Raw genomic sequence first — 19,802 nt, forward strand, 5'->3', positions numbered from 1 at the left:
TGGTGGTGGTGGTGGTAATGGTGTAGCTGGTGGTATTGGTGGTGCGGTGGTATTGGTGGTGGTTGAATTGGTGGTGTTATTGGTGGTGGTGTTGGTGGTGGTATTGGTGGTGGTATTGGTACAGGTGGTGGTATTGGTGGTGGTGGTGGTATTGGTGATACTGGTATTGATGATGGTGGTATTGGTGGTGGTGGTATTGTTAAGGGTGGTGGTGGTATTGGTGGTGGAATTGGTATTAGTGGTGGTGGTACTGGTCGTGGCGGTATTGGTATTGGTGGTGGTGGTATTGGTATTTGTGGTGGTGGTACAGGTGGTGGTATTGGTTGTGGTGGTGTTGGTGGTGGAGGTGTTTGGGGTGGTGGTGGTATTGGTGGTGGTGGTGGTATTAGTGGTAGTTTTTGTGGTGGTATTGGTGGTGGTACTTTTGGTGGTATTGGTGGTAGTATTTTTGGTGGTGTATTGGTGGTGGTAATGGTACTGGTGGTGATGGTATTGGGGTGGTGGTAGTATTGGTGGTGGTGGTATTGGTGGTGGTAAGCGTGGTATTGGTGGTGGTATTGGTGATGGTGGTGGTATTGGTGGTGGTAGTGGTATTGGTGGCGGTGGTTGCGGTATTGATGGTGGTGTTATTGGTGGGGTTATTGGTGGTGGTGTTATTGATGGTAGTATTGATGGTGATGGTATTGGTAATGGTATTGGTGGTGGTGGTGGTTATGATATTGCTGGTATTGGTGGTGGTATTGGTAATGGTGGTTTTGGTGGTGGTGGTTGAATTGGTGGTGTTATTGGTGGTGGTGTTGGTAGTGGTGGTGGTATTGGTGGTGGTGGTACTGGTATTGGTGGTGGTGGTATTGGTGGTGGTGGTATTGTTATTGATGGTGGTAGTATTGATGGTAGATTTGGTATTAGTGGTGGTGGTACTGGTGGTGGCGGTATTGGTGGTGGTGGTATTGGTGGTGGTATTGGTTGTGGTGGTATTGGTGGTGGTGGTATCAGTATTGGTGGTGGTGGTATTGGTATTGGTGGTGGTGGTACAGGTGGTGGTATTGGTTGTGGTGGTCGTATTGGTGGTGGCAGTATTGGTGGTGGCGGTATTGCTATTGGTGGTATTGGTGGTGGTATTGGTGATGGTGGTTTTGGTGGTGGTGGTTGAATTGGTGGTGTTATTGGTGGTGGTATTGGTAGTGGTGGTGGTATTGGTGGTGGTGGTACTGGTATTGGTGGCGGTGGTATTGGTGGTGGTGGTATTGTTATTGATGGTGGTAGTATTGATGGTGGAATTGGTATTAGTGGTGGTGGTACTGGTGGTGGCGGTATCGGTATTGGTGGTGGTGGTATTGGTGGTGGTGGTATTGGTTGTGGTGGTATTGGTGGTGGTGGTATCAGTATTGGTGGTGGTGGTATTGGTATTGGTGGTGGTGGTACAGGTGGTGGTATTGGTTGTGGTGGTCGTATTGGTGGTGGCAGTATTGGTGGTGGCGGTATTGCTATTGGTGGTGGTGGGATTGGAGATGGTGGTACTGGTATTGGTGGTATTTGTGGTAGGGGTGGTAGGGGTGGTGGTGGTGGTAGTATTGGCTGTGGTGGGGTATTTGTGGTGGGGGTATTGGTAGTGGTGGGGGTATTGGTGGTATTGGTGGTGGTATTGGTATTGGTGGTGTTATTGGTACTGGTGGTGGTGGTATTAGTGGGGGTATTGGTGGTGGTGATGATGGTATTGGTGGTATTGGTTGTGGTGGTATTGCTGGTGGTGGTATTGGTGATGATGGTAATGGTGGTAGTGGTATTGGTGGTGGAGGTATTTGTGGTGGTATTTGGGGTGGTGGTGGTATTTGGGGTGGTGGTGGTATTGGTCGTGGTGGTGGTATTGGTGGTGATATTGGTGGTGGTATTGGTGATGGTATTGTTGGTGGTGATATTGGTATTAGTGGTGGTAGTGGTATTGGTGGTGATGGTTTTGGGGGTGGTGGTGGTATTGGTGGTGGTAAGGGTGATGGTGGTATTAGTGGTGGTATTGGTGGTGGTATTGGTGGTGGTATTGATGGTGGTAGTGGTATTGGTGGTGGTGGTATTGGTGGTGGTAGTGGTATTGGTGGTGGTGGTATTGGTGGTGGTGTCATTGGTGGGGGTATTGGTGGGGGTGTTATTGGTGGTAGTATTAGTGGTGGTGGTGGTATTAGTGGTGGTTGTGGTATTGGTGGTGGTGGTATTGGTGGTGGCATAGGTAGTGGTAATGGTGATGGTGGTATTGGTTTTGGTTGTAATGTTGGTGGTGTTATCAGTGGTGGTGTTGGTGGTATTGGTGGTGGTGGAGGTGGTGGTTTTGATGGTGATGGTGGTATTGGTGGTTGTGGTATTGGTGGTGGTGGTATTGGTGGTGGTGGAGGTGGTAATGGTGGTGGTGGAATTGGTGGTGGTGGTATTGGTGGCGGTATTGCTGCTGGTGGTATTGCTGGTGGTAGTATTGGTAATGGTGTTGGTGGTGGTAATAATATTGCCGGTGTTGGTGGTATTGGTGGTGGTAAGGGTGATGGTGGTATTAGTGGTGGTATTGGTGGTGGTATTGTTGGTGGTGGTATTGGTGGTGGTAGTGGTATTGGTGGTGGTGGTATTGGTGGTGGTGTCATTGGTGGGGGTATTGGTGGGGGTGTTATTGGTGGTAGTATTAGTGGTGGTGGTGGTATTAGTGGTGGTTGTGGTATTGGTGGTGGTGGTATTGGTGGTGGCATAGGTAGTGGTAATGGTGATGGTGGTATTGGTGTTGGTTGTAATGTTGGTGGTGTTATCAGTGGTGGTGTTGGTGGTATTGGTGGTGGTGGAGGTGGTGGTTTTGATGGTGGTATTGGTGGTTGTGGTATTGGTGGTGGTGGTATTGGTGGTGGTGGAGGTGGTAATGGTGGTGGTGGAATTGGTGGTGGTGGAATTGGTGGTGGTGATATTGGTGGCGGTATTGCTGCTGGTGGTATTGCTGGTGGTAGTATTGGTAATGGTGTTGGTGGTGGTAATAGTATTGCCGGTGTTGGTGGTGGTATTGGTGGTGGTGGTGGTTGAATTGGTGGTGATATTGCTGTTGGTGTTGGTGGTGGTATTGGTAGTGGTGGTGGTATTGGTGGTCAGGGTACTGGTATTGGTGGTGGTGGTATTGTTATTGGTGGTAGTGGTGTTGGTATTAGTGGGGGTGGTACTGGTATTGGTGGTGGGGGTATTGGTGGTGGCATAGGTGGTGGTAATGGTGATGGTGGTATTGGTCTTGGTTGTAATGTTGGTGGTGTTATCGGTGGTGGTATTGGTGGTGGTATCGGTGGTGGTGGAGGTGGTGGTTTTGATGGTGATGGTGGTATTGGTGGCTGTGGTATTGGTGGTGGTGGTATTGGTGGTGGTGGTAATGGTGGTGATGGAATTGGTGGTGGTGGTATTGGTGGCAGTATTGCTGCTGGTGGTATTGCTGGTGGTAGTATTGGTAATGGTGTTGGTGGTGGTAATAGTATTGCTGGTGCTGGTGGTGGTATTGGTAGTGGTGGTGGTATTGGTGGTGGTGGTGGTATTGGTGGTCAGGGTACTGGTATTGGTGGTGGTGGTATTGGTATTGGTGGTATTGGTATTAGTGGTGGTGGTACTAGTATTGGTGGTGGGGGTATTGGTGGTGGTGGGGTATTGGTGGTAGGGGTATCTGTGGTGGTGGGGTTATTGGTGGTGTAGGTATTGGTGGTGGTGGTATTGGTGGTAGTGGTATTGGTGGTGGTTGTATTGGTGGTGGTATTGGTATTGGTGGTATTGGAAATGGTACTGGTGGTGGTTGTATTAGTGGTGGTATTGGTAGTGGTGGTGGTATTGGTATTGGTGGTGGTGTTATTGGTGGTGGTGGTGGTAGTGGTGTTGGTGGTGGTGGTGGTGGTATTGGTGGTGGTGGTGGCGGTGGTATTGGTGGTGGCATTGGTGGTAGTATTGGTGGTGATGGTGGTATTGGTGGTGGTATTAGTGGTAGTATTAGTGATGGTATTGGTAGTGGTGGTGTATTGGTGAAGGTATTGGTAATGGTGGTGATGGTATTGGTGGTGGTGGTATTGGTGGTGGTGGTATTGGTGGTGGTGTTATTGCTGGTAGTAAAATTGGTGGTGGTATTGGCGGTGGAGGTGGTTGCCGAATTGGTGGTGGTGCTATTGGTGGTGGTGGTGGTGGTACTGGTACTGGTGGTGGTGGTGGTATTGTTGGTGGTGGTGGTTGGGGTATTGGTGGTGGTGGAGGTATTGATGTTGGTGGCATTGGTGGTGGTAATGGTGATGGTAGTATTGGTAGTGGTGGTATTAGTGGTGCTGGTTGTGGTATTGGTGCTGGTGGTATGGGTGGTGGGGTTGGTGGTATTGGTGGTGGAGGTGATGGTGGTGGTATTGATGGTGGTGGTATTGGTGGTGGTGGTATTGGTGGTGGTGGTGGTATTGGTGATGTATTGCTGGTGGTGTTATTGCTGGTGGTATTGGTGGTATTGTAAATGGTATTGGTGATGGTGGTGGTATTGGTAATGGTATTAGTGGTGGTGGTGGTATTGGTGGTGGTGGTGGTATTGGTGGTGGTATTGGTGGTGGTATTGGTGGTAGTGGTAATGATGGTGGTGGTATAGGTGTTAGTACTGTTGGTGGTGGTAGTGGTATTGGTGGTGGTGATATTGGTGCTGGTGGTATTGGTGGTGGTGGTATTGATGGTAGGGGTGGTGGCATTGATGGTGGTGGTTGTATTGGTGGTAGTATTGGAGGTGGTGGTATTGATGAGGGTATTGGTGATGGTGGTGATGGTATTGGTGGTGGTGGTGGTATTGCTGGTGGTAATATTGGTGGTGGTATTGGTGGTGGTGGTGGTTGCGGTATTGGTGGTGGTTGCGGTATTGGTGGTGGTGGTGGTATTGGTGGTGGTATTGGTGGTGGTGGTGGTGGTATTGCTGGTTTTAATATTGGTGATGGTATTGGTGGTGGTGGTGTTTGCAGTATTGGTGGTGGTGTTGGTGGTGGTATTGGTGTGGTGGTATGGTGGTGGTATTGGTGGTGGTTGTGGTATTGGTGGTGGTATTGTTGATAGTGGTATTGGTGGTGGTGGTGGCTTTGGTGGTGGTAATGGTGATTGTGGTATTGGTATTGGTAGTGGTGATATTGGTGGTATTGGTGGTGGTGGTATGGGTGGTGGGGTTGGTGGTATTGGTGGTGGTGGAGGTGGTGGTATTGATAGTGGTGGTGGTGGTATTGGTGGTGGTGGTGGTATTGGTGGTGGTGGTGGTATTGGTGATGGTATTGCTGATGGTGGTATTGCTGGTGGTGTTGGTGGTGGTATTGGTGGTAGTGGTATTGGTGGTTGTGGTTGAATTGGTGGTGGTAGTATTAGTCATGGCATTGATGGTGGTGGTATTGGTGGGGGTATTGGTGGTAGTGGTATTGGTGGAGGTGGTGATATTGGTGGTGGTGGTATTGGTAGTGGTGTTAATGATGGTGATGGAATTGGTGGTGGTGTTATTAGTGGTGGTATTGGTGGTGGTGGTATTGGTGGTGGTGCTATTGGTGGTGGTGGTATTGGTTGTGGTTTTGGTGGTATTGGTGATGGTATTGGTGGTGGTGGTATTGGTGGTGGTGGTGGCCTTGGTGGTGGTAATGGTGATTGTGGTATTGGTAGTGGTGATATTGGTGGTATTGGTGGTGGTGGTATGGGTGGTGGGGTTGGTGGTATTGGTAGTGGTGGAGGTGTTGGTATTGATGGTGGTGGTGGTATTGGTGGTGGTGGTGATATTGGTGATGGTATTGCTGATGGTGGTATTGCTGGTGGTGTTGGTGGTGGTATTGGTGGTTGTGGTATTGGTGGTTGTGGTTGAATTGGTGGTGGTAGTATTAGTCGTGGCATTGATGGTGGTGGTATTGGTGGGGGTATTGGTGGTAGTGGTATTGGTGGAGGTGGTGGTATTGGTAGTAGTGTTAATGATGGCGATGGTATTGGTGGTGGTGTTATTAGTGGTGGTATTGGTGGTGGTGGTAGTGGTATGGGTGGTGGTGATATTGGTGGTGGTGGCATTGGTGCTGGTTTTGATGGTGGTGGTATTGGTGGTGGTGGTATTGGTGGTGGTGGTGGTAGTGGTATGGGTGGTGGTGGTGGTGATATTGGTGGTGGTGGCATTGGTGCTGGTTTTGATGGTGGTGGTATTGGTGGTGGTGGTATTGGTGGTGGTGCTATTGGTGGTGGTGGCATTGTTTGTGGTTTTGGTGGTATTGGTGGTGGTATCGGTGGTGGTGGTATTGGGGGTGATGGTTGTGTTGGTGGTATTAGTGGTGGTAATGGTGGTGGTGGTATTGGCGGTGGTATTGGTAGTGGTGGTGGTATTGGTGGTGGTGGTATTAGTGGTGATGGTGGTATTGGTATTGTTGGTGGTATTTTTGGTGGTATTGGTGGTGATGGTATTGGGGGTATTGGAATTGATGGTGGTTGTGGTATTGGTTGTATTGGTGGTGGTGGTATTGGTGGTGGTGGTATTAGTGGTGATGGTGGTATTGGTATTGTTGGTGGTATTTTTGGTGGTATTGGTGGTGATGGTATTGGGGGTATTGGAATTGATGGTGGTTGTGGTATTGGTTGTATTGGTGGTGGTGGTATTGGTGGTGGCGGTGGTATTGGTGGTGGTGGAGGTGGTGGTATTGATGGTGGTGGTGGTAGTGGTATTGGTGGTAGTGGTATTGATGGTGGTGGTATTGGTGTTGGTGGTAGTGGTATTGGTGGGGGTATTGGTGGTGGTGGTATTGATGGTAGTGGTATTGATGGTGGTAGTATTGGTGGTGGTGGTATTGGTGGGGGTGGTAGTGGTATTGGTGATGGTGGTGGTGGTGGTGGTGGAGGTGGTGGCATTGATGGTGGTGGTATTGGTGGTGGTGGTATTGGTGGTGGTATTGGTTGTGGTATTGGTGGTGGTATTTGTGGTGGTATTGGTTTTGGTAGTATTGGTGGTGGTGGTGGTATTGATAGTGGTGGTGGTATGTGGTGGTGGTGGTGGTATTGGCGGTGGTGGGTGGTATTGTGGTGGTAGTATTGGTGGTGGTGGTGGTATTGGTGCTAGTGTTGTTGTTAATAAAAACAGGCTTTTGAAAACAACCTGTGAATTAGCTTTAGTACAGATGACATGTAATACAGATGTGCTGTTGTCAGTTGCAGCCCATTTGCACAGGATTATGTGCTACCTGGAATTCACATGACTTAATTCGCTAATCATTTTTAAATCCATTTTACCTGGGGGCTTGAAACAGAGATTGCCGGGTTAAAGTGATTGAAAGCAGGCGCCCGTGTTACAGGGGCGGTCATGCTGCTTAAAAAAACACAGGTGGTTTCAGCTGAAGCAGTGCATGTCCGGCCTGCACTAACAGACTAAATAACTGGTCCCGTGTAATAACTGAAGTAAAAGGGCCAGCCGCCATGGGAGGGTACGAATGAAGACAAGGCTGTACTAAAGAGGGCCTAACAAGCCTATTAACGAATCCGAAGGCAGCATTTATTAAAGACGACACAAGCCAATGAAAAATATAAGAGGAGAGTGGGCGCTGCTTCTCTCCCATACTCTACTATAGCAGTCTCCCAGAGCGAGCAGCGCATGCACGCTGCCGCTAGGTTCGACCTAAAAAGTTTGAAACAACCTGGTAAAAGATACAATCTGGAGAAAATCTGGTAGTGTCCATGGTAATTTTTTGGAAGTGGTGTTTTAATAGCAGCCTTATTTAGGGTTATGGGCACTATATTTATAACCATCTTTTGAAATTTCATGGTCCACATTCCCAAAAACAGCAAACTTAATGTCTGTTCTGCTCAGCCACCCACAATACGTGTTGTGATGCACATTATGGGACTGATTCACAAAGGTAAACTTACACTTTTATGTAAGTTTCTTTAGGATTTGGTATTCACAAACTATGAGTTTAATTTTACTAATGGGAATGACGACTGTGGAGACTCCACAGTTGGGGCGGGGAACTCCAAACATAAAAAGATAGAGCAGGCCTATTTTTTTGTGTGTGTTGTCTCCACCATGACTGCGGTGTCTCCTCAGTCATAAAAGTACTTTTGTAAACTCATAGTTTGTGATTATCAAAAAAGCTGTAAATTTTACACAAACGTTTACGTTTACCTTTGTGAATCAGGCTCTTAAAGGTTTACTGTCCGATATATATCAACGTTCTTACTTGGCTCGCATGGCGACTTTGAGTGGGGTCTCATTGTTCCGGTCCTTCACGTCAAAGTCTGCTCCTTTCCGTAGCAGGTACTGAACTGTCTCTAGGTCTGCTTCTGATGCAGCAATGTGGAGTGGCGTGCGGCCATCGTAATCAACAACAGTAACATCTGCTCCCTATAAAGTACAAAAGGCACCATTGCATATATACAACACTACCTGTATTCATGAGAAAAGATGAGCCATGATAGAAAGGAAAGCACACTGTTCTCTCGTACACACATTATAAGCCTGTTACATTAATTAAACTGTGTTGGAAAATGGCCCATTCTGCATTGTCACCCCCAAACCTTTAGCCCTTCTCCTCCTACTTTATGCTGAATTCATTTTCCAGTGGCCTTAGGACTCTGAGGGCCTCATTTATGAGAAGTGTCGTATGGGTGTGTCATATGTACTGTATGACGGGTCATGTCACAAGGAATGACAGATGCGTATCTGTATGCGCAAAAGTGGCGCATTGCTGGGGTGCGTCTGAAAACGACGTAACTCCGGCAATGTGTCCTTTCACATGGGGCAAGCCCCATGTGAAAGGGCTAGCATCACCCTCCATGCCTGCCAAGAGGCAGGCAAAAGGTTTTGACGCATTGGCGTCCTAGAAGAGGCGCAGTAAAATCTTATAGATTTCACTGCCCACCCCTACGACCCTTTCTTGGAGGGGATGCCGACCCTGCATACATTATACCTGACGCAGGTATAATGTAGTGCAGGGGTTTACGAAGTGAAGCATCTGCCTAGATGCGTCACTTTGTAAATATGGCACAACATGGCGCATTATTTACACCACCGCTGCATAACAAAAAGTGGCGCAACAGTGGAGCAAAAGTGACTCAGGGGGTCATAAGTAAGGCCCTGAGCACTTTGCCACTGCTAACCAGTGCTAAAGAGCATGTGCTCTCTCCCGACAACATGGTGACATTGGCTCATATCCACTTGGCATATTTAATCTACTTATAAGTCCCTAGTAAAGTGCATTATATGCCAATGGCCTGTAAATCAAATGCTACTAGTGGGCCCGCAGCACTGATTGTGCCACCCACTTTAAGTAACCCTCTAACCCAGTCTCAGTCATTGCAGAGCCTGTGTGTACAGTTTAGACTACCATTTCAACTAAGCTAAACCTTCCTTTTTATTATATATGTTACACCCAGGATAGGCCCTTATGGCAGGGTGCAATGCATTTAAAAAGCAGGACATGTACTTTTAAGTTTTACATATTCTGGTGGTGAAAAACTGTCAAATTCGTTTTTTCACTATCGCAAGGTCTATCGCTCTCATATAACAATAAAATTACCTTATTACATTTTATAAGTGTAATTAACAATTGGGTAGAGATAAAGCCTTAAAGTCTGGTGTCTCTGAGGCAGGGCAGGGCGACCATGTATAAAATGATGACCTTACCTACATGCGCCCCAAAATTTGCAGTATTAGGTTCCACCACAGTACGTTGGACGGGTCAATTAGATGGTCCGTCAGCCCCTTTGGGACAGGGGAGCAGCAAGGATATCACTCCCAAGCTCATGAGAGGGTGGTATGATGGAAACATTGCCCTCCCTGATGTGGAAAAATACTACTGGGCTTCCCAGCTAACTAATGAGTGGCTCTTCTCATCTTAGAAGGGCCCCTCAATTAGGGCGGATCATAGAGTGCTAGGCCCTCGGGGCTCAACGAGAGGAGTGTATTCCAGGGGAGGCTGTAGGTCACTCACTCCCCTAACAAGGGTTGTGGTGTCCGTACAGTGGATGGCTACTACATTCCTCAACTGGCAGGGGCAACCCATGGCGATGACACCACTTTAGGACAGTGATAGGCTGAAGGAGGTACGGAGACTCGAAGGTTTCGCTTGGTGGGACCTAATTGGGATCTCTACTCTGGAAGACATGTGGAGGGGGGGACGCTGGTGGACTAGGAGAGTATGGCATGACATCCAGGGAGTTCCTCCCATTCTACCAGTTGAGGCTTGCCTTGTTGGTGCATATGGAGCAGAATACGCTCTTCGAAGATGCGTCCCCTCTGGAGGACAGGCTGTTGGCTGAACCCCTGCATAAGAGTGTGAATTCACTTACGTATAGCAATTTGATGAACAACGCCCCTGATGGCCTGGGAAGCTCCAGGAGGGTGGGAGGTAGATGCAGGAGTTATGGAGGAGGAGGAATGGGAGGAAGCAATTTGTTCACCCAGGGAGGTGGTCATAAGAGCATGCTTTCACTTGGTGCAGCTACGTCTACTGGATCTGGTGGCAAATGTTGGGCAGGTATAGCGGTCTCAATGATGGTGGGGACGGAATGAGAGAAGGTGTGTTTCAGGTGAATTGTGGATGTAATAGACCCTTTGCGCGGGGGGAGAGGTTTGTGGAGTAGGAAGTGTGTTTCCGGGGACGCTGTAAGTTATACTGTTTTGGTATCATGCATGATACAAAGTGCCAAAATTAGGTATTGGTTCTGTTTTTTGATAAAATAAAAATGTCTGGTGTCTCCGGAATCGCAATTTAAAATCCAAACTTATGGTGAAGTCGAAAAACTGCAATTCTGAAAAATGCCATTTTAAGAAAGTTGCCATTTCTTGCTTTAGCCATTTGTACCTGAAGCCTGCCTCTGATCACATGACTGGGTGTAGTTGGCAGTTGGGCTTTTTGTATTCCTTCACACACAATGGGAGCTTAGGAGTGTCTCAATGGGCCATCTCTGGCAGGATGGAAAGGAGGAGCTGGGCACATCCTCATTTACACCTGAATAGGCTGTGTCCTGTCCACACAGAAAAGGCTGCTTACCCCCCTGTAGTAAGCCTGGAGCCAGTCAGGAAAGGCAGACCTCTGTACAATTCAAAGGCATGTCTTTGAAATCTCCTCCCACTTCAGAGCCACCATTGGGTTATAAGTACTGGACCTCAGATACCACCAAGACTGTACATTTCTGGAGCTGTGGATACTCTGCTAGAAAGGAGGACTGCTGTGCTGCTGAAGGACTACCACTCTGTTGGACTGCTGGTTTGCTGGGCTCTTAATTTGCTGTGTTATCTAGCCTGCTGTCCCCTGCCTGGGTGAGAAGGACTGGACTTGCATCACTTGAACCCAGAGTGACTCCAGGGACTGGACTCTGCCCTCTGTGAGTCTACCCTGCAAAGTGGTTCCACCCCTTGTCCCAGAAACCTGGAAGCTGCAGAAACGATGTATCTCCTCAGCTGAACGCGCATCCTGAGCAGAACCAACCAAGCGTTGACTGGACCCATCGCAAAAGACTCACATCACTGCAGACTTCCACATTTTGGGACCAAGGCATTGCCTTCGGAACCGCCACTCCACAACGCTTTTTGGCGCAAGCTCCTCACATCCCTCATCGACAGCAGCCTCAACAATGGAACCCTGCATTGGAGCCTCATCACTCATCAGAACCGATGTATTGCCTCGGCTTCGACTTGCATGCTCGACATTGGACTTTGCATCGCAATGGCCTAGGCAGAAGCTTACTCCAGACTGGGTGAGACCACAGGAGGGGATGAGGAGGTGGAGGAGCCACCAGCAGCAGAGGGGGAGGATTTGACCCCTAGAATTAAAATCCCTGCCAGGGCAGGGAGCGGTGTCTCTTCCCATGGCCTATCCCCAGAGGAACGGGTGGAGAGGAGGGAAGAGTGAGAGTTTAAGCTGCAAATGGTCAAAAGATGGAAGCAGAGCAAAAGAAGGCTGAAAGGGCCTTAGAAGAAAGAAAATTGTTACAGGTTCACAAACTGGGTCGCAAAGAGTAAGACATCAAAGCCAGGCAGGCAGATTCCAGCAGTGATGGATAGTGGCAACATACCTTCAGTGTCTGAGGGGGACAAAAGAGTTTGCATATCTAAAGATCTGGTGCCCAGTTATGTGGTGGGAGACAACATAGGCAAATGTTTTTCTGTCTACTATGTATCCCTGAGGGTCTACAAGGGCCCAGAAGAGCACTGGGAGTGGGAGACGGGTTTGTGGAAGCACATGCCTACTGTGGTGCAGGAATCACTTCTAAGACTAGAGGTTGGGGACCAAACCAGGTACAATCCAATAAAGGCTATTTTGATTGCAAAGTTTGGGCTGACCAATGAGAAGTACCACCATAGGTTCAGCAACAGCCAGAAGCTCTCTAACTAGTCCCAGGTAGATTCTGTGAATTACTCCAGCAAGGCACTAAATGGTTGGATGCGAGGTAGCAGCATGAATGCAGAATCAGGCACACAACGAAAGAGCAAAATACGAGAAGAAATGTATAATTTCTTCTCATATCGCCATCCTGACACCAGGTTTAACCTGGCCTTTGGTATTGGCGCTAACCTATCCTTGTAAATATAGAACAGCATCAAAAACAATCTATGTTGCGGTGGAATGCCCACTGCAACACCCATTGCCTGCCCCTTTGCCGTACCGGACTGCTGCAGAAAGGGGCATATTTACAAGATGGTGTTAAGCCACTGTAAGTGGTCTAATGCCACCTTGTAAATATGGGGTATGGAGCAATGCCACTGGAGCGCAGAAAAAGTAACGCTCTGGTGGCATTAGGTGCTTGTAAATATGCCCCTCTGTCTTTCCAAGGAAATCATCCACTGGCAGGACCTTTACAACGGTGTCCAGTATGGCCTTAGGGTTAAGTAGTCCCCAGGGGCAGGTCATAGATAAGGGTGGGTGTAGCTGGCATAGTGCCTCTACGCATAGCTCTACGGATTTTGAAAAAAACTCTTTGGAGCTATGCTTTGCTCCGCTCCACTCCCTACCCCAACCCAAACCCTCCCAAATTCTTTAAAAATGTTAAAAGAAGGCACTCACCTGCGTGTCTGCCGTCTCCCCTGCCTGGCCGCTCTCCTTCCTGCTCCACACATCCATCTTCATTGAAAAAACAGTACATTGTACGTCTTGCACATATAACGTAGTGTTTTTTTCAATGAAGAAGGACGCGAAAGGAGCAGGAAGGAAAGTGCCTTTTTTCTTTTTTAAAGAATTTGGGAGGGGAGAGGGAGCGACTAATCCTGCTCCGCCACAGATGCAGACTTTTGCCTACGTCCGCGTTTGCAACAGAGCGCGGAGTAGGCAAATCTCCACAAACTCCGCTGGCAGAGCTGAGTTACCTTCCCAGGATTAGTCATAGACTATGCCATGATCTCCCTTAGTTGGGAGATAGACTCAAAGGTTGAGCTTGGGATCCCTGAGGGTGCAAGTGACCACTTCAACCAGGTGAAAGTGAAAGGGGTCGCAGTGACTGCACTGAGGGATACCAGGGCTAGTCAGACCATGTTGGTGGGCAGGTTCGTTTCTCCAGAGCAGTGCACCAGCCAGATGAGTAGGGTAACCCAGGCGTATGGCCAAGACATGTTTTACTCTATGGCCCTAGTATCCCAGGAGTGGGGTTTGGAGGTAATCCAGAGGAGGGTCATAGTTAGTCCCCAGGTACCAATAGACTTCATTCTGGGGAATGAGTTGCTCCCGATATTAGGAGAACTGAGAGAGGCAGCGTCAAGGTTGCCCTGACAGTTCCATTCTCTGGGGGTACCACCCCCTAAGCAGAGGGTACGGTATCCCAGATGAAGAGGCAGGATGAGTGAGAACTCCCTCCTTTTTAGCCTCAGGGTACAGATCCTGGGTTGGTTGGTCAGTGCAAAGATACCAACCCTGTACTGATGGGAGGTAGAGTGAAAGTAGGGTGCAAAATCCCTGGGGCTACTGCCCCCCATCTGAGATACCTCAGAGGTCATAGAAACCTCAGGAGCCCATAGGGGGCTCCTTGCCAGCCCCAAGGCTGGTAGAGAGGCTTACCCAATATCCCCGCTAACAGCCTCCACCTGGCTGTGGATGGCCTATGGCCTGATAGCTGTCAGTGGCCTCTGTTGGTTACTGTCCTTATGGGCAGAGTTTTGCTTGAGTTGGAGACAGAATGTTTATCCAAGGGGTGGGCCGGACCTCATCACCTAGTTTTTTTAATTACGTATTTTACTGTTTTTGTTTTTCTCATTAGAGATGCAAAGCTGGGCGTTAAGGGAAAGGCGGTGAGGCAAGGATTCACGCGATAGCGTGACCTTGCTAATAGGGCGATACAATTATCTCCGCTTTCCACCCGTAGACTCTTCATCCCTGGTCAGCCTCAGGGATGATTTCCTTTGAGGTCTATGGTGTCACTTAGATTCTCTCCATACCAACATTTGACGGCCCTTTCTCTGCCCCCTTGGGGGTTGAGACTCCGTGATGCTCCAGTCTCTCACGTCTCCACTGGTGTGGAGGAAAAGTATATTTCGCCATCCACGGTAATGCGGAGCTGGCAGGAAAAAAGATAGCATATTTTATGTTGAAGGTATTCAGGTGCCTCTTGACAGCCATGAATTTTGCTTCTGCACCATCAGAGTGTAGTCCCGATAGATATTAACCATGCCTCCTCAACCTGCCAGGGCCCCTGCGCTCTTGCCCTTTGCAAGATTGCGTCTATGTCTCTATAGTTCAGGGGTTTTGCCACCATGGTGCTGGGAGGAGCCCCGGGTATTGGCAGTTTGCCCAGCACCCGGTGAGCGCGCTCCATTACAAACTATTTGGAGAGTTTCCCCTCCAAGAAAACTGCTGCAAGCCAGTCCTTCAGAAACGTTCCACTAACTGTCTTCCGCTCTCTGTGGGAGGCCCTCCACTCTAACTTTGTTCTATCAGGAGTGGCCCTCCACATAATTGATCTTTCTTTGCAGCACTAGCGGTTCTTTTTCTACATTAGTAATGCAGGTGTCATGATCCAATACTGTCAGGCGAGTTTGCGCCAGAGTCGATTCCGTTGTCCGCCCCTCTGTCAACCAATTTGTGGGTGTCCTCTCTAAGTAGGTTCACATTCTTGGCCACTGTTTCAGTTTTCGGATCCAACACCTCTTTAGTGCCTTTGATAGCTGCCAGGATAATTGCGCATGGGTTTCTGACCCTTTCTCCACCTCAGGTGGCTGCTGCTGGGCCGGTGCCTCCATTGCACCCGGCTCTTCCTCCCCCTTGGTGGCTAAGAGGGCTTGTAGCACCTCATCTTTGCCCCCTCTTATCTTTGGGGACTGGGTATGGAATCCACTGTCCCCCTCTGATCCGTGGGCATGGCCAGGCATGACCCCTCAGGTTTGTACGGCCAGGCCTCACCCTAGCACTCCAGTTTAGGCATTGTCAGGGACTCCTTTGACTGGGCTGTGGTCTCTTTGCGGGGCTGCAACACCCAGCCGCTCCCCGAACTGCTGCTCCCTGGGCATGTGCACCCCTAGCTCCTCGTGACGGCCTTCCTCTTGGCCAGCCTCTAATAGAGCAGCTCTCTTTGGTACCCCGGGATCCAGCCTGGGCCATCTGCCTATGTGCCTGGTAACAGATGAATCCCAGGAGGTCACTCCCGGCAAAATACTTGGGGCCTCATTTACAAAAAAATGACACAGCACAGCACCACATGCCAGTTTGTTGTGCCGAGCTACGTAATTTTAAAAGCACAGGGATGCGTCATATTTACAACAATATGACACATCCCTGTGCTTTCCCCTGTGTTGGCGCACAATTGGCTGCCATCAGCCATCACAGGCACCCTTGCACAATGCATTGCGAGGATGATTGTTTTCCTGCATAAAAACAATAATTGATGGTGTATTTTTCCTTCTACGTGTACTGCAGAACGATGCACGCACAGAAAGAGGAAAAAACTAGGAAAAATCAAAGTATTTCTCCTCGTTGGGCCTTCTACGCCTCCCCTGGGGAGGCACTATAGTGCAAGGGTGCCTGCGTTGGTGCAAAAAAGTGAAGTTCTGTTTGTGATAACCCCTAGTAAATATATTCCTCAATCTTACATAAAACTGTCTCTGCACTGACGAGCACTTATCCGATGAAGATGCCACAAGGCCTAGAAACTGCAGAACTGATCTCACTGGCTCAAGAGGTAAAGTGTTGAGATCTCAGATGTAGGAGAATATCTCTGCCAAGGAAAAGGCATCCAGCAGTGTCCACAGTTTCCCCAATCAAGTAAACCCTTTGCATTAGAATCAAGTTTGACTTTGATACATTGAGGAGCAACAAAACCCCAGAAGCCCACACAGCCTTCAAATTTACCATCACCGCACACCACATCCTCCTTAAAACAACAAAGAAATGGCCCTTCAAGAAAGAATCAACACTAACGTGCACAACAGCAAATAACTCTTCGGCGTAGTCAAGGATTTCACCAAACCCATTACTGATACTACAGACATCGCTTGCCACCTTCTTTGACTACAAGATCAAGCAGATCTTTTTATTTGCAGAGTTTTATATAGCGCGAACTTGAACAGTCCGATCAGGTATCAGAGCGCTTTACATAGCACCAGTGACGTTACATGAGGACACACCTTCCATTTTTGTTAGGCACAGGGAGATTAAGTGATTTGCCCAGAATCACAGGATGTTCAGCATCATTACCAAGACTTAAACCCAGTTCCCCAGGTCTGAGGTTGAGCGCCCTAGCCGTTAGGCCAACTCCTCTCCCCAATCTATGACAGCTTTGACACCCAAGACCCTCCCACCACACTCACCACCATTGCACCCAATGACGCAGCACCTCACCAGATCCTCCTCGACTGAACCCCCTCACCATCATGATGAGTATCTACTTCGGAGCCACCTCGCATCCCTGTCTGCACCACATCTTCCACAGAACTGCCACCTCCATCGCACCATAACTGCACCGCTGCACCATAACTACTCCATCAAGCCTGCCATCTTCCCTGAAGACTGAAAATGCGCTGAGATCAACCCCCTGCTAAAGAAGACCTCCGCCGACCCTACAAACCTCAAGAACTTCAGCTCCCCTTCCCAGCCAAGGCCATAGAGAAAGCCATCAAACACGTGCAGGACCTCTCACATTCCGGCTTCCAATGCAACCACAGCACAGAGACCACCCTCCTTGCCACTATAGAAAACATCCACCGATATCCACGATAAAGCCCTGGAATGGATCCACTCCTTCCTCACCGGTCGAACGCAGAGAGCTAGACTACCACTGTTTCTCTCAGAAACCACAGAGATCAGCTGTGTAGTGCCCTAGGGCTCCTCCCAGAGCAAAACCCTCTTCAACATATACATGGCCCTGCTCGCAGCCATCGCCAGGAACCACGGATTCAACATTGTCTCGTATGCCAACGACACTCAGCTAATCCTCTCCCTCATCAACGAATACACAGTCGCCAGGAGCAACTTCCAGAACGGGATGAAGGCGGTTGCCACCTGGATGAGAGACAGCTGCCTCAAGCTCAACTCAGATGAAGTCGAAGTCCTCATACTGGGACCCACTCCCTCCGCTTGGGATGACTCCTGGTGGCCTGCCGCATTAAGAACACCCCTCACACCCACAGACCACGCACAAAACTATGGCATCATACTGGACTCCTCACTCACCATGAACCGCCAGACCAACGCCATCTCTTCATTCTGTTTTCACACACTTTTTCTGCTTCAAAAGATTTTCAGATGGATCCCCACTGAGTCCAGAAAGACAGTTACCCATGCGCTCCTCAGAAGCAGACTCAACTATGGAAATGCACTCTTTGCCGGCGTCATCCAACACCTCCTCAAGAAACTGCAGAACATTCAAAACACAGCAGCAAGACTCGTCCTTGACATCCCCTGCCGCAGCCACTTCACCGAACACCTGAGAGAACTCCGCTGGCTCCCAGTCAAAGAAATGGTCACCTTCAAGCTCCTCACACATGGCTATAAAGCTTTCACAACGCGGGACCTGTGTACCTGAACCACCGCCTCTCATTCTACACACCCATCAGACACCTCTGCTCCGCCCAACAGGCACTGGCTACCGTCCCTCAGATCCATAGGACCAGGGCTGGAGGAAGACCCTTCTCTTACCTCACGGCCACAACCTGTAACACCCTGCTTCTCCACCTCAGGCAATCACCGTTGCTGCCATAATTCAGGAAGGACCCCAAGACCTGGCTCTTCGACTTAAACACAGTGCCTGGACAGATCAGCAACCCACCTCCTTCCCCTCAGAGCCTTGAGACCCTTACGGGTGAATAGCAGTGCTTTACAAGCATTTGATTGATTGATTGACTGATCAATACATTTACCATAAACCGCTTATCCTGCAAGAGGGAGACTGTAGCACTAAGGTGTGTACAGGTAATTTCTGGACAGGATGCCTTTACCAATCAGACATGCAAATGTGGGTGATAACCTGTGAGAAAAGATGGTATGCAACACAGCAAACTGCTAGTGCTAGTCTCCCAGAACAAAAGAACAAAAGAAGCAGCAATTGTAGTGTGCAAGTACACAACATGCAGATGGAGCAATATCTTCCATATATTCAGCTGCAGAGAATGGAGCACATAAGCAAAAGATATTACTTTAATCTGCCATTCTATAAAATCATGTTTAGGAAACGAAAATCTGGGATGGGGCATAGATCGCCATCCTTCGTTAGAACTAGCAAGTACGAAGAAAATAACCACAAGAAATATTCCAAAGGACCCACCCATCCAAGGTTATAGCTTTGCTTTTCCTGAAGTGAGCCACCACCAGTCCCCTTGACCAAACACTAAGGGCGTTATTTATGAGGGCTTGCGCCGCCTTTGTGTCACTTCTTTATGACACTGTGGCAGTGTAAATAATGTGCCACACTAAGCTCTATTTAAACAAGCATTGGCATAGCCAATAGGTCTCGCCTTTGGGACCTTATAAGCGTTTAGCCATGCAACACTTGATGTTGTTGCACCAAGGATATTGTGCTGGATAACTAAATACTTATAAGGTCCCAAAGGCGAGACCTATTGGCTATGCCATTGCTTATTTCACTTATCCCAGCATAATCGCTCCATTAGGTGCATGAATTTTCCCCCTTCTCTGTGTATTCCCTCTTCTCCCTGCGTATTTGTTTCTATAACATTATAAAAATGTAATTTTCCACAACTTTGTCCTTCGAGACGCTCTTATGTACGCTTTCACTTTTACATATTCACCCTCCGAACCACTCTGCCATACTCCACAATGCCGCTTTCTTGTTCATTTGCTTAAAACCCCACTCCACTTGAAGCTTTTGGAAAAGACGTTTGATCAAGAAAGTAAAAAAGATGCTTAAATATGTTGGATAAAACAGGGGGAAAGTGGCTTTAAATGCCATCTCAATGGAAGCACAAAAGTAAAATAGCTGACTTCTCAGGTGCCTTTTAGTGCAGCTGCAACATCATTTCCCATGAAGCCTTGAAGGCCGAATCCCTGATGGCGGACAGAGCCAAGTGGTGTGAGTACCTATCAATCAATCAATCAGGGGTTTATAAGAGCACTACTCACCCGTGAGGGTCTCAAGGCTCTGCCTTGAGACCCTGCATACAAAGTGAAGAAAAAACCTGGATCTGCTTTAGAGAGTGGGAAGGGTTTAAAGTAAAACATCTGTGGAAGGAGGTAACAATTTGAAATATGGACTGTCAGAAAAATACTGAAAGTCAGCAAACTATGCTGACTATACTAAATTCATGAACTGATTGTGCTCAGCAAATCGAAGATAGCTAAGATGAAAAAGAACTAGCAAAGCAGGCACGTTTCTGGATACCCACAACAACCACGTGCTGAAGTGTCATG

At 48.5% G+C, this 19,802-nt stretch overlaps 1 protein-coding gene across 1 annotated transcript in view; it reads right to left on the reverse strand.

Moving 5' to 3' along the window:
• The window catches only part of LOC146858451 (L-asparaginase-like), a 335,092-nt gene that overhangs the window by 113,002 nt on the left and 202,288 nt on the right, over positions 1–19,802 (reverse strand). The window contains exon 3 of the mRNA XM_085647122.1: positions 8,196–8,359. Within this exon, the coding sequence (XP_085503248.1) occupies positions 8,196–8,359 (164 nt within the window). The remainder of the gene's footprint in view (positions 1–8,195; positions 8,360–19,802) is intronic.

Source organism: Triturus cristatus, chromosome 3_2 (assembly GCF_964204655.1).
Source record: "Triturus cristatus chromosome 3_2, aTriCri1.1, whole genome shotgun sequence".
Classification (NCBI taxonomy): Eukaryota; Metazoa; Chordata; class Amphibia; order Caudata; family Salamandridae; genus Triturus; species Triturus cristatus.